Source organism: Cetorhinus maximus, chromosome 10, assembly GCF_964194155.1.
Source record: "Cetorhinus maximus chromosome 10, sCetMax3.hap1.1, whole genome shotgun sequence".
NCBI lineage: Eukaryota > Metazoa > Chordata > Chondrichthyes > Lamniformes > Cetorhinidae > Cetorhinus > Cetorhinus maximus.
Window position 1 is genome coordinate 116,285,945 of NC_135888.1, and position 15,429 is coordinate 116,301,373.

General features: G+C 39.7%; 1 protein-coding gene across 2 annotated transcripts in view; it reads right to left on the reverse strand.

Moving 5' to 3' along the window:
- Positions 1-8,892: 8,892 nt before the first annotated feature.
- septin8a (septin 8a) overlaps positions 8,893-15,429 on the reverse strand; it is a 70,552-nt gene continuing 64,015 nt past the window's right edge. For both annotated transcript variants that reach the window (XM_078551033.1, XM_078551032.1), the window contains exon 10: positions 8,893-13,401. In XM_078551033.1, coding sequence (XP_078407159.1) covers positions 13,398-13,401 — 4 coding nt within the window. In that variant the 3' untranslated portion in view covers positions 8,893-13,397. The remainder of the gene's footprint in view (positions 13,402-15,429) is intronic.

Below are 15,429 nucleotides of genomic sequence, written 5' to 3' on the forward strand. Positions count from 1 at the left end.
CCTTCATTGGCAGGGGTATTGAGTATAAAAGCTGGGAAATCATGCTGCAGCTGTATAGAAGCTTGGTTAGGCCACACTTGGAATATTGCATGCAATTCTGGTCACCACATTACCAGAAGGATATGGAGGCATTGGAGAGGGTGCAGAGCAGGTTTACCAGGATGCTGCCTGGTCTGGAGGTTATTAGCTATGAGGAGAGGTTGGAGAAACTCGGATTGTTCTCACTAGAGCGACGGAGATTGAGGGGCGACTTGATAGAAGTTTACAAAATTATGAGTGGCATGGACAGAGTAGATAGTCAGAAGCTTTTTCCCAGGGTGGAAGAGTCAGTTACTAGGGGACGTAGATTTAAGGTGAGAGGAGAAAACTATAGAGGAGATGTACGGGGCAAGTTTTTTATGCAGAGGGTAGTGAGTGTCTGGAATTCGCTGCCAGGGGAGGTGGTGGAAGCAGATACGATAGTGGTGTTTAAGAGGCAGCTTGACAAATACTTGAATAGGATGGGAATAGAGGGATACTGACCCCGGAAGTGCAAAATGTTTTAGTTGATGGGCAATATGATCAGCGCAGCTGGGAGGGCCGAAGGGCCTGTTCCTGTGCTGTACTTTTCTTTGTCTTTGTTCTTCACAACTTACTTTCCTACCTATCTTTGTGGCAACAGCAAATTTGGCAACTATCCCATCCATCCCTTCATCAAAGTCATTTATATAAATTGTAAACTGTTGAGGTCTCAGCACTGACCCGTGGCACACCACTCGTTACATCTTAACTGAAAAAGACCCATTTATGTCTACCCTCTGCTTTCCGTTAGCCAGCCAATCTTCTATCGTTGATGACTGCACAATGTTCAGCACCATTCAGGGCTCTTCAGATACTGAAGCAATCCATTTGAAAATGCAGCATGACCTGGACAATATACAGGCTTGGTCTGACAAGTGGCAAGTAACATTTGCGACACACAAGTGCCAGATAATGACCATCTCCAACAAAAGAGAATCTAACTATTGCCCTTTGTCACTCAATGGCATTACCATCGCTGAATCCCCCACTATCAACATCTTGGGGGTTACCATTGACCAGAAACTGAACTGGACTAGCCATATGAATACTGTGGCTACAAGAGCAGGTCAGAGGCTAGGAACCGGGTGGCAAGTAACTCACCTCCTGACTCCCAAAGCCTGTCCACCATCTATAAGACACAAGTCAGGAGGGTGATGGAATACTCTCCAATTGCCTTGATGAGTGCAGCTCCAACAACACTAAAGAAGCTCGACACCATCCAGGACAAAGCAGACCACTTGATTTTGGATAGGATGCCAAACATTCATCCCTCCACCACCGATGCACAGTGGCAGCAGTATGTACTATCTACAAAATGCACTGCAGGAACTCTCCAAGGTGCCTAAGGCAGCACCTTCCAAACCCACGATTGCTACCGTCTAGAAAGGCAAGGACAGCAGACATATGGGAACACCACCACTTGGAAGTTCCCCTCCAAGCCACCCAACAACCTGACTTGGAAGTATATCACCATTCCTTAACTGGGTCAAAATCCTGAACTCCCTCCCCAACAGCACTGTGGGTGTACTTACACTACATGGACTTCAACAGTTCAAGAAGGGAGCTCACAACCACCTTGTAAAGAGCACCTGGGATGTGGGCGTCGCTGGCTAGGCCAGCATTTATTGCCCACCCATATGAATGAATAAAAAAAAGAGTTGAATTCCAGAAATCAGATGAATGCAACAGCCCTTGATATCAAGACAATATTTGACCAAGTGTGGCATCAAGGATCCCTAGTAAATTTGAAGTCAATATGAATCAGGGAGAAAACTCTCCACCAACTGGAGTCATACCTAGCACAAAGGAAAATAGTTGTAGTTGTTGGAGGCCAATCAACTCAGGACATGGCTGTTGGAGTTCCTCAGGGCAGTGTCCTAGGCACTGCGAGCTTCAGCTGCTTCATCAATGACATTCCCTCTATGATAAATTCAGAAGTGGGAATGTTTTGCTGATGATTGCATCGTGTTCAATGCTATTCACAACTCCTCAAATAATGAAGCAGTTTATGCCTGTATGCAGCAAGACCTGGACACCATTCATGTTTGGGTGAATAAGTGACATGCTACTCAAGTGAGATCAATGACAATCTCCAACGAGAAAGAGACTGACAACCACTTCTCGACAATTAATGGAATTACCTTCACCAAATTTCCCCACCATCAGCATTCTCTGATGGTGGAGGAGGGTTGTGAGGGGAGTGTGTCTCCATTGACCAGAAACCTCATTGGAACAGCCATATAAATATTATGGCTACAAGATCAGGTCAGGAGTTTGTTATTCTGCAATGAGTGACTTGTCTTCTAATTCCCCAAACAATGCACAAGTCAGTAGTGTTATGGAATCATTTTTACTTGTTTGGATGATTGCAATAAAACTCAAGAAACTCAACACCATCCAGGATAAAGCAGCCTGCTTGATTGACACCCCATCCACCACTTTGAAAATTCACTTCCTGCACCACCACAGTGGCTGCAGTGTGTACTATCTACAAAATGCACTGCAGAAATTCGACAAAGTTTCTTCGACAGCATCTCCCAAACCCACAGCCTCCAGCATCTAGAAGCTCAAGGGAAGCAGGTGCACCACCTCAAAGCTAGCCTCCAAGTTACATGCCATGCCGCCTTAGAAATATATTGCTCTTCTTTCATCACTGCCAGGACAAAATCCTGGAACTCCCTACCTAACATCACTGTGGGAATACCTTTACCACACAGGCTGGAGTGTTCAAAAAAGTGGCTCATCACCACTTTCTCAAGGGCAATTAAGGACGGGTAATAAATGCTAGCAATGCCACATCCCATGAATGAATAAAATAAAACCTGTTCTTCTCTTGTATTTCAATATATTGTAGATTGTATCATACCTCATCACATTTATAAATCATCGCAAAGGCATGCTTTAACAGAACATCGTATCTGACCAGTATCTTTACATCACTTGATTTTGGGAAGTAAGAGATGCATGCTCACAACATCTGCAGCTTGGAAGTTGGAAGAGATTGTGAGATCAGGAGGAAGTGGTATGTGAGGAGGATTAGGCATAAAGATACCATCATCCCCTATGGTTTCAGTTCTGATGCTGGCTATGGCCTCAGCATTGGACATTCCAATAATGACCAGCATGTCTCCTCCATGGAGTTATTTCATGCCTGGTCCACTACTACCCTGATTGTGTGCTACCTCCTCCTCTGAGAGCGAGGGATGTGTAGAATCTATAAACTATGCAACCATGGCAGCCACATCAAACAATGTGTGCAACTGTGAGATATGGGTGTGAAGTTTGCAGCAGTGTGAAGTAGGTGATGGTGAGTTGGAGCATGTGAATGCCAGATAAGAATCCTGATTGAAATATTGTTAGGTCAGTTTTGAGAACCTGGTAATTTGTGCAGTGGCTGAGGCCACAAAAGTAATTGGTAGGATGTGGCATTTGAAGGGGATATTTCTACTAATTTCCACTTCCTCCTTTAGTGCAGTAATGGAAAACCTTGAAGCCTGCTCTCTCCTATGTTGGCCATTCTTCATTATCTCTCAGGTTAGATTCACTTCTTGCATAACTGCCAAATCTTACACCAGCCACAATGCACCACCCCTTAAGAGATGCAGGCCAGCTTTAACTGGTGCAAGCTCTGATTTTGGACCACTGTTGATGCCGATACAAGGTTGACATGCTGCTTACAATGCAATCAATGGCCATGGGTTAATTGCACATCCCTGCACCCATTTTCTGTTCATATTCTGAATAGAGAAGAATTTTGTCCGAAGAATCAAAATTCAATGTTTGATTCTTGAAAGTAGGAACTCCAATTTTTAAAGATGCAAACCTTTATTCTTAAAGGATGGTGCTGGATGGAAACTTAGTACCCACTTTTTGGTCAGATATGGCAGTATACTGTAGTCTAATCTATGGCTCAAGGACAATTTATGTCCCTTGAAATCTGACCCACACAACTCAGTCAAGTTGGCTCTTTTTGTGCTTATGCTTCTTATTTGTACTCATTTATTTGTTGGCTCATTGTCTGAACTTTGTGGAACTGAAAGTTTGGAAAGAGCTTTCCACTGTTGTGCCAATGATAGGTAAGTCCTAGATCAGAACTCCCATAAAGTTCTTACCAACCTGATATAAATACAAATTACCAGGAGCATGAATTTAATACTTACACCTGGTCTAAAAAGCTCCTAAATTGCTGTTCAGTAAGTCAAAAGTCTTGAACAACTTTGCAATAAAGCACGAGTGCAATCCAAGGCAGCTCGAGAGTTCCTTTTAGATTACCCCAACAATGTTCCTAAATCTCAGATCTAAACACATCTATCATAACAAGATTTTTAAAAAACTTCAATGTCATTGATTTGTGTCATTGGAGTTGATGCCAGCCAAAGTCACTTCACTTAAGTATTTTAGCAACCAGTTGAAAAAGAGCAGAATGTAACAAAAACATCTTGCATTTATATAGTGACTTTAAACAGAGGGAAATATCCAAAGACACTTCAATATTGCAATCAGAAATCAACACTAATCCAAAAAATAACGGTTTTAGCAGAAGTGACTACCAGATTAAAGATGTAGGTTTTAAGGATCACCTTAAAGGAGATAAGAGGTGGAGAGGCAGAGAGGCTCAGGAGGGAATTCCAAAGCCAGGGCCTGGATGACAGAGTTGTAAAGAGAGTGGCACATTGTGGTACACAGAATTTGCATTTAGAGAAAGATCTCTATCCCACTGTTTTTGTACCTTAAGATACAGAATGAATCAACTAATCTTTCACCAACTCAACAAAGCAGGACTTTCATATCCTTCTCATGTGGGTTCGAGCCCAGATTCAAGACATAAATGTACAGGAGTTCCATAATGCATTGCCCAACTTCCTTCTACTTTTTTCCTATCCCACTCAAAATTGGATGCCCCGGAAACGAGAAAGTTACACATGAGCTGAGACCACTTTATTTTTGTCAAACTTCCATTGGTTTGAAATAGATGGTCTGAATTAAGAAAATATTGTTAACCCTTCCTCTAGTTAATCATTATCTTACTAGCTCCTCAGCAAACTGGTACCTGAATAAGGTATAAATATCTCAGATAATCATAAAAAAGCCGTTGTCATATGATCAAGCAGCATCCATGGAGAAAGTTAGTTTCAGATCGATGACTAAATGTCAGACCCTCTGAAGAAAGGTCATCAACCTTAAACATTAACTCTTTTTCTCTCTAATAGATGCTGCCAGGTCTGATGAGTATCTGCAGCATTTTCTGTTTTATTTCAGATTTCCAGCATCCGCAGCGTTTTAACTTTTGGATATAAAATGACTTGCAATAATTCAGTGACATCTAACCTTCCAACTGTGGCTAACATAGTAAATGTCAGTTAATGGAAATCAATGGTTTATAAAGAAAATGATCTGTCCAAAATCAATTAATTAATCAAATATTGCAGAATGTGGATGCATATGGATGGTAACTGAATAAAAGGAATGCTTGACTACTGACAAAGAGTTCCCCGTCCTTTTTAGATACTTCCAGAAGGCTCCTGCATTATTAGAATTAATTTTAACTTAGAAGCTCCTCTGTCGATACAATTTGCAATAATCTAATGCAGAGAATCTGTACAAAGTAGAACAGGGATTCACAAAGCAGGGGTCTTCCTTTCCTGATCTCTGAGACAGTCAAAGAAAGAACTTTCCTTCTTCTCTCCTTAGTTTCCACACATGAGGAAGGACCATTTATCATATGGAAATACCAATTTACATTTCCTTATTGCTACTAAGTATCAGATTATTATATTGTGCTTTCTGTTCAAATATATGCACAGATAAGGTGGACTAACATATGTGTGATATAACCTTTACAAATGTTAAGTTTCTTGGCTCATTATGTCGCTCTAAAGGGCATTATTTTACAATTGAATGGGCTTGTATCAGTCTAATGATTTCAGTGACTTAAAGCAGATGAAAGTAGAAAAATGTAATGTTATAAAACCATGTTTTATATTGAATAAGACTATTTATTGAGTAGGCTGAAACCCCAGGATAAGTTTAAAAAGACTGGCGACAGCACTCTCAGTGACCTTCACAGCAGCTCTTACATTGGCTGAACATTTACATAACTTCACCTAGCAAATTACAAAGCCACCAGAAAGTTGCTGAGCTGTCTGGAAGTAGCCCACCAGAGCCAATCAACTTAAACGAGTCTAAGTGGCTCATCCCCTGAACCATTCACAGACATCCAGATGTAATCTGTTATTCAGGTAGGTGCAGACCAAGCCATTAGACTCAATCACTTTGGACAATGGACCCCATTTGAGAATGGGACTTCACCAGCCATGTAATCTAACTCTTTAAACAATGGACCTGGAATGAGGGTTTCAGGCTGCTGTAACTATATTTGGTAACTGGCCAGTTTGTGGACGGAGATTTGAAGAAGAGTCATTTTGAACTCAAAATGTTAACTGTTTCTCTCTCCACAAATGCTGCCAGACCTGCTGAGGGTTTCCCAGCACACTGTTTTGATTTGTGAATGGAGGTCATGCGATAAGCAGATTAACCCTATGTGTTTAAAGAAACTGATCTTCCAGAGTCAGTCGAGACCAGAAAGACCGTGAGTTGGTAACCGTGAGAAGAGAACTCACAGTGCCTCTCTCTCTCTCTAGCCATTCTGCAAGCGTGTGCCCTGCCTGTATCTGACCAGCCAAACACCACAGGCAGCATCTTCAACGTAAATTAAGCAGCTGTTGACTCCAGAGGAAAAGACAGAGATTGTCCATCAAGTCTTTAAATTGTCTTGACGCAGACTCTGGGAAAAAGCACCAAAAGCAGCCTGAAACCAACCAACCATCAGTCTAGAGTTGCCTTCACTATTTTTCAAGCAAGGGCCACTTTAGCTAAAAAGCCTTCAGTGAGAGAGCCACATCGACTACCAAATTATCATTGCTCACTTGGGCCAAAAAAATACACAACATCAACGGATGAATATTCTGCTAGTTTTATGGCAGTTGCTATGGTAATATAACTGTTACGATACAATGCACACACTTAGATATGCTTATTGGCGCACATTGTACCATGTGGTCAATGTGACATGTAAAGAAGGCTGACTTTTGATAGACATGTTTTAATGTTAAAAATAAGTAGCAATATAATGCTGGGTTGGGCTTTGGTTCACCGTGACCCTCTGAGGATAAAGTGGTTACTGAAAATGGATGGATGGAGTGGGGGAGCCGCACTTAGTGTCGGTGGGAGCCGCCACTGGCTTGAGGACTTTGCAATAAAGAACACTGATCCAGAGAAACTGTATATAATGGGCTTTCTTTTTGGACACTCAAAAAACTTAACCTACCCTCTCTCCTTATAGCTTACTTCTGCGTGTGTGAGACTCTCTTGGACACATATGCGAGTACGAGCTGGATTATTTATTATATTTCATAAATCGGGTGCTAAGTACAATAAATGCCATATCCTTTTCTTTTAAAACTTACAAAAAAACCTGTTTTTGAGTGTCTTTTACAGTTACAGCAGTTACAGCTGTAACACTCACTGAATCGGTAAACAGATTGTTTAAAATATGTTACGGTCAACCGAGAGGTAAGGAGAGGGGAGCCATGTTACCACATCTCACCTGGCCGTAACAATAGAATTATTGACCGTACCATTAAAATTCAACGTCAGTAATGCTCTGACAGTAGAAAGGTCTTTTCAACCTTAAACTCCTATCTTGTTTCCACTGCTGTACACAATTTATTTATTTATTTATTTATTTTTACACGTCACGCACCATCTAACATATGCCCTATACAGGTTAGTCCATCTGCCATATGGACTGGTCTGCTTCCAGTGCTGGATTATCAAAGGAAATAATTCCCTGAAATTTGTGTCACATACTGTACTTATCACGGTAATATCCCAAGCATCTCAGAACGCAACAATTTTGCAAAATATTCATAAAAGTAACTACAAATGAGGAAGGGCACTTGGGCCCATCTTAGTTTACACATCCAGAATTACCTTAATGTTGCACCATTGCAGCATCTAATTGATTCTTAAATGGTTTCCGGCTTCACGAATCTATCCAGGAGCCTATCCGGTGTGGACAACTCTGTGGTCATCCTTGATTTGCCTTTTACTAATTTTGGACTTGTGGCTTTATCTATCGACTCCTGCAATTTAATTTTGAAGTAATTTTCCACATATATCTTTTTCATACCATTCATAACTTGTATAACTCTCGAGCACCTGTTTTCATGGTTGAAAGTAACATGCTTTTCCAGTTTCTCTCATCACGCAGACCTCCAAGATTAAGGGTTTGCCCAGTGGCTGCTTGCACTGCCTCCAAAGCTTGAATATCTGCCTTGTATTTCAGTGAATAACCGAAGATCCTGTTTGAAATAGGAAGACCAAAGCTCCAATACAGTACTTCAGACACGGTCTCACCAGGGCCAAGTAGGGGAACTTCAACCCCCCCCAAATGGATTAGTTTGAATGGGAAATGTTGACATAGCAATTTATAGTGGTTAAAATATGGTTCAAAAAACATGAGCTAAAATTGTAATAACAAGCAGTAAGGTTTGTGAACAAAAAGTTAATGTCCTATATATGATTTTCATATTTACTTTTACACTGGGTAAGAAAGAACTATACAGGCACAAAGAACCTGTATAGTACGATGAGTAAATAGTCTTTTATGCAAAGTAAAGGTCGCAAAAGCAGGTAATGATCTTTTACCCATCTCCACTGTAATTACTGAAGATGCCTATATGTGATTCATACCCTCTTGAAGCAGTTTCCTTCTCCTTCAGTTTAATCTCAAGGGGGTGGACATCAAACACAAGATGGAGACAAGCAAAATAAATCTCAAAAACAAATGATTTATTAACATTTGATGATAAACAGTCAGTATGAAGCAAATAATGAAAATAAAAACCAGGACATTTAAAGGACAATTTATACTAATCCGACACAGAAATAACCATTTTGATTTTGGTGTATGCATATCAGTTTTTAACCAAGTCATAAAATTAAAGATGGGCACAATATATTTGAGTAAAATGGATAACTAATTGAAATGCTAGAATATAATTAAAAAGACAATAATCAATGGTAGATGTCAGTGCAATATTGTCACACAATGAACAATAAAAGGATTGTTCAAGTACAATGTACAAAAGTTCCACAAAAGCACATGACCTGAGCAAACTAACAGGTACACAGAATTACAGTGGCTAAAAGTAACAGAAGAATTACAAAAGCACACCAAACAAAAAGGTAAAAATGAAAAATTACAATGAACTGGAATACTATGGAGTGATACAGTTTCAAGTGATAATATTAGCAATTGTAATGTATGCAAAATGTTTTAGAACAATACATTGCTCAACTCTAATGTCTACTTAATATAAAAATTATATATAATTTTATAAATATTTTATGGATTTCAAGCAAGCACCCTTGATAAGAAATCATGCATAAAAAACCTGTTTCTCTACAATGTGTTTTAGAATAGCTTGGTCCAATGACACAATGAGAAATAACATCTTGAAATGAACCTGATCCATTTAAAAAAATACTCTCCACCTTCAACAGAGACAATGCACAGCGTGCATTTGTATATCACTGATATTAAAACTACAACATCCTTTTTGCTAAGAGTTTCAAACTGGGGATCATTTAGACCCCAAAAACAATAAACTCAGATGGAACTTGAAAATGGAATGTCTTGATCTAAAACCGAAACAAAAATGAAGGTATAAAATATTTGGTTCAAATGAGATCAGATCAGTGCAAGTCACACAATTGGCTTACAGATTTAAAATGTCACAAGTTAGATAGCAGCTGTTTATCATTTCTCCTCCTCCCTGCTCCAGCCTGATTTTCCCCCATAACACCTATTCTGCTGAAAGCACTAAATCAGACTAAGGTAGAGTTCAAGAGGGATTAAAGCCAGCAAGCTTTAAGATACCTCAAAGCAAGGGGCTATCCTTCAACTGTGAGTTGGAACAGCTAGTGGACTATAGGAAAAGGTCGCCTCAGTTGAGTTTAATTCTATTTTCACCTAGGAGATTGCAGCATCTTCAAGCACGCTAACACTTTAACTAATTGGAAATCCATTCCATAGCAATAAGTGGAGGATACATTTATAGCCACTAGATGTCACCACTTCTGCATTCATGGCCCAAAAAGTCAGGTAAACAAATGAGACACACCCAGGCCTCTGCCGCTGTGCAATATTTAGCCACGATGAGGTGAATTAGTTGCTTTGGGTGACTTGTTTGCTAAGTTTTTCCCTCATTCTCTTATGTACCTGGCCTCCACTCTCTACTTCTTCCAACAGCATTTCTTGAGATCGCATGAGGTGAACTGCAAATGTGAATCAGAATTCTTCCTCCTTCTACCAGAAGATGGAGTATCAGCCCACTCTGACTTCTCATTTTTTAATTAATATAAATATTTTAGGTCAACTAATCTCCAAGCAGTTTAGGAGCGAAGAATAAAAATCATGAGATTATTCACCTACCCATGTTCCTTTTGAACGATACCAATGATTTAACAGAAATAATGAAGAAACATGCCATTAATAAAAAAGGATTTCACAGCTTTGGATGTGCAAGAAATTTGTCTTACATTTAATGAAGTACCTCATTATCGTGGTTTACATACCTTGCTCTTGCATTGAAGAAATTAATAATCCAACAAGCACAGCAGTAAAATAATAAGCAACCCAAAGCCTGTTCAACATCGCAAACTGAAGCTGAAATGGAAAGACACTACAGCACAATCCTGCTGGTATTATCCAGTTAAAATACACCTCTATTCACATTTGTTTGGGGAGTAAACCAGAGTTGTTAGCAAATTTAATTTTGGTGTGATCTACTGTGAGAAAATATTGCATTTGCAAAGTCCTCCAATGCTCTGCTTTAAAGCACAGTGATGTTATCCATAATAAAACTCCTTCAACACAAAATCCTAAATCCATTAATTGGGAGTACATAATTCTAAATGATTAATCACGTCTCCATGCGCTACAGGCTATGGGCAGTTAGCAAAGGGCATGATTTATCCCAAAGTGTTTGGCACCTCAAATCATATGCTTTGGAGTTTATTTAGACATGAAATAAGGCACATAGGTGCTGGTGAATTGAATACTTCTCTCAAATAGAGGTTTATATACACAACTGTGAAGTCTTTTTCATAGCCTCTGTTTAGCCAATTCCTGGAAATGCAAAGAGCTGGGGAAAAAATGGGACACAGACCTATAAATCACATCCCCCATCTTATTAACTAATGCAAGTCCTTTGCAGTTACAGACGTTGAATGGAGAAATTATAATCCCTGATCATTGTGGGAATACACTACTGTAATTTGGTTATGCATGTAAGCGTATGCACTAAAGGGATGCGTTATTTTCTGTAGAAATGTATTAAGTGACATACTAGACAAGCGCTTATTTGCTAATCTGTGGATACATGCACTCCATTTTAAAAATAAGTCATTAGACACTTCTTAGGATGAACCAGACATCAAAATAAAACTTCTGTTTAAAAGATTTTTTTCTCAATTTGTTGTGTGATTGCCACAAATTAATCCTTTCAGCCTTGCTAGATTCCCTGTGCAATCTGCAGCAATTTCAGAGTAAGGGCATTTTAAGGACAATTTCAAAATAAAAACCTATCCTTGTGCCCATTTTAAAAGCCAATTCAAACAACCCTTCGTAATACTATTCAGTTAAAGAAATTTCATTTCTCTCAGAAAAAAATAACCCAAATTTTGAAGTAATCTAAAACTGCAATCGCTTCATGCAAACATTTAGCCAACCCATAAAATTTGAGCATACTGCAGTGGCTCTCTTTCTTAAAAGGAACACGTCAATGTTGGTTAATAAATCATATCATTCCTCATGTGAATGATTTGTGCAGTTTAAACAATCCCTTTTAAATGTCCCTTTGGTAGGGTCTTCTCAAATTTTGCATTTCAAAAATGAAACAGGAGGAAAGACACAATAGTGTGATCCAGGCCAGAAAGAGGGAGGGTGATACTCTTTGCAGCACTTCAGTTACTGATCAATCCAATTTGCTAAAAATATAATGACATACAAAAACTATAAGACAGCTACTAATGTAAGGTGAATTCTATCCACTGCATTGATCACCCAGTGGGCTCTTTCAATTTTTCGCTGCTAAAGTGTAAAGGGCTTCAAAAGAAGTATGTGTAAAGCAAGATATTTACAATATTATTTCTTTCACTTTTTCAAAAATAAAACACAAGTACTTCACTGTACTGATGTGCCCATTTAACCCATTCTTATATTAAGTGCAAAATACAAGAGTTTGCTCTAGGGAGTGAAAAGTCAAAGTGACACAATACTAGTACCTCTTCCACATGGTGAACACATAACCCTGTAGTAACAAAGCCATTAAACATTAAAAGATGAATTAAAAATAAACGCAACCAGGCGTTTCCTGTGGATTCAATGTCCCTTCTCCGTGCACCTGCCCATCACCCAAAAATGGGCAATTCTCCATATCTTAATAGTTCCAGTTTCATCTGATAATGTGTGTAACTCCATTATTTAATGTACCAGATGTAAGAAAATAAGCATCCAACAAACTGTAGATGAGGAAACATGTGAGTTGTCCAATTTTTTTTAAGATCCCATTTCAGAGTATAAAGCTAGAATTATTTTTCACTCAAGTTAAGAATCAGGACTAAATAATTTGGCACAAAATTGCACATTTTAGCTTTCCCTAAAAGCTAACTTTAAGGTTCAAGAACATCCTTCATTTTTAAGAAAATCAAATCTATAAAACATGATGAATGAAGCTTGGCTTTGTTTCCATCTTGCATATATTCTTTGGTGCAAGATTAAAATCTTAAGGCTAAGAAAACAATTTTGTGGTTGCTGCATACAATTTTGACAAATTATGTCATATGACATTGGTGTGCGTATCCTTTTTTCTGCTAGAGATCCTTATAAAAATATTTTAAATATATATATTCTATATCAATGTTGCTTTATAAAGGGCTTTTTGGAAAATAAAATTTAACAATTCATCTGAAGATTTCAACATATTGGATATAATGTGTCAGACTGAATAGGAACGACATTAGGATTTATAACAGCAACAAAACATGTGGAGAAACAAAATTCACGTAATGATCATCCAAACAGGGTTTCACAGGTCTTGATGTTGGCTCTTTCTGCTCGAATTTTGACTTGGAATGTTTGTTGTCCATTTTGTGGTGGAGCAGGATTGGGGAAGTTAGGAGGAAAGAGACCTTTTTTTGGATTGTAACTATATGTTATTAAGGTCACAAGAAATAATCCCATACTGATAGGTTTAAATGTGCATGAAGCTTTAACTGAAAGAGAAATAAAACAAAAATTAGAAATCATATAGAATGAAGCAAATAATAAATGCTCTGTTGTACACTACTATTCGATGATATTTCAAGTACTCAGCACTGATGCAGAAGAGGTGGGGAGAGCGTGAACGGAAGTGCTTATCAGGTGTTCAGCATGAATTTCCTTGATTAAATAATCGAAATACTGTCTTTGGTCCCCATTACAAGCTTTATTCCCTAGTTACAGACTCTATCCCTCTCCCTGGCAATTGTCTGAGGCTAAAGCAGACTGTTTGCAGCCTTGGTGTCATATTTGACCCCAAGATGTGTTTCCAACCATATTTCATGTTATCACAAAAACCACCTATTTCGATCAAAGCAACATTGCCCAAATCCATATCTGCCTCAGCTTATCTGCTGCTGAAATCCTCATTCAAGCCTTCGCTACCTCTAGAATTGATTATTCCAATGCAATCCTGGCTGGCCTCCCACTTTCTACTCTCCATAAGGTCATCCAAAACTCTGCTGCACACATCCTTACTCATACCAAGTCCCGTTCACCCATCACCCTTTCTGGCTCCCGGAGAGACCTCGATTGTAAAATTCGGTTTTCAAATTCCTCCATTCCACCCCTTCAGCTCCATAACCCTCCAAGATATGTACACTGATCTAATTCTGGCCGCTTGAGCATCCCTGATTTTAATTGCTCCACCTTTGGTGGCTGTGCCTTCAGCTGCTTTAGTCCAAATCGCTGGAATTATCTCTCCAAACCTCTCCACCTTTCCATCTTTCTCTTCTCCGTCAAGGCACTTGAAAACCTATCTCTTTGAGCAAGCTTTTGGCCATCTACCTTAATACTGTTCAATGGGGTTCGGTGACTAATTTTATAATACTCCTGTAAAGTGCCTTGGGAGGATTTATCATATCTTTGTAGCACTTTTAATAAAAGTTGTTGTTGAGGTGGGCAGAGCATGAGTGAATAAATGCAGGGAACAAAAGAGACAGGAGGTGAAAGGGGAAAGAAAGAAAAGACAACAGAGTGAAAGGTGAGATAGAGGAGGAAGTGAGATGGAGAGAGAAAAAGGAGGCAGCGAGATAGAGAGTGAGGGGAGGTGAGATGGGAGATGGGCTAGGGAGGAGGTAAGATGGAGAGAAAGTGAAAAAGAGGGAAGGAGGCAGGGAGAGAAAGCAGAATGTGAAACCAGAACCATCTGACTCTAAGGCAAGCGTTACCATCTGATCTAAATTGATAACGGAACCACCAAATCCATGCGTGATGACAAACACATGGAATGGACGGACTAAGCATTTAACTTTAGTATAAAGATGGATCCTTTTCTTTGAGTTGGATTGCCCAGTTCGAAAAGCCAGCACAAAAGCAAAATACCTTTGATTCTGGAAACTGGAAATAAAAGCAGAAAATGCTGGACATATTCAGCCGGTTAGGCAGCATTTTTGGAGAGAGAAACAGCTAATAAGGCTGGATTTAATGTAGCTCATTGTGGTGAGAACCATGGAAGCCTGGCCCACCTAATTCACAGAATGCAGAAGAGGCCCTTCGGCCCATCGAGTCTGCACCGGCACGTGAGAAACACCTGACCTACCTACCTAATCCCATTTACCAGCATCTGGACCATAGCCTTGAATGTTATGATGTGCCAAGTGCTTATCCAGGTACTTTTTAAAGGATGTGAGGCAACCCGCCTCCACCACCCTCCCAGTCAGCGCATTCCAGACTGTCAGCATCCTCTGGGTAAAAAAGTTTTTCCTCTCATCCCCCCTAAGCCTCGGGAGAAGCTTCGCGTCAGTCTCCTGTTGGCAGGAGAACCTTCCCCGATTACGTCGGAAGGTGGAAGGGGCTGGCATGGGATTCCTGGCTGGTGGCGGCATGATGTCAATTAGGTTCATTAATGAGCCAACTGACACCCAGTATCCCTGAGACCACCACAATTTGGTGGTGCCTCAGGGATTTAATGGGATCTTTGTGCCTTTTCCACACCCTTGGAAGGCCGCCCAGCAAATCCATGCCCAATCTAGGGACCCAGC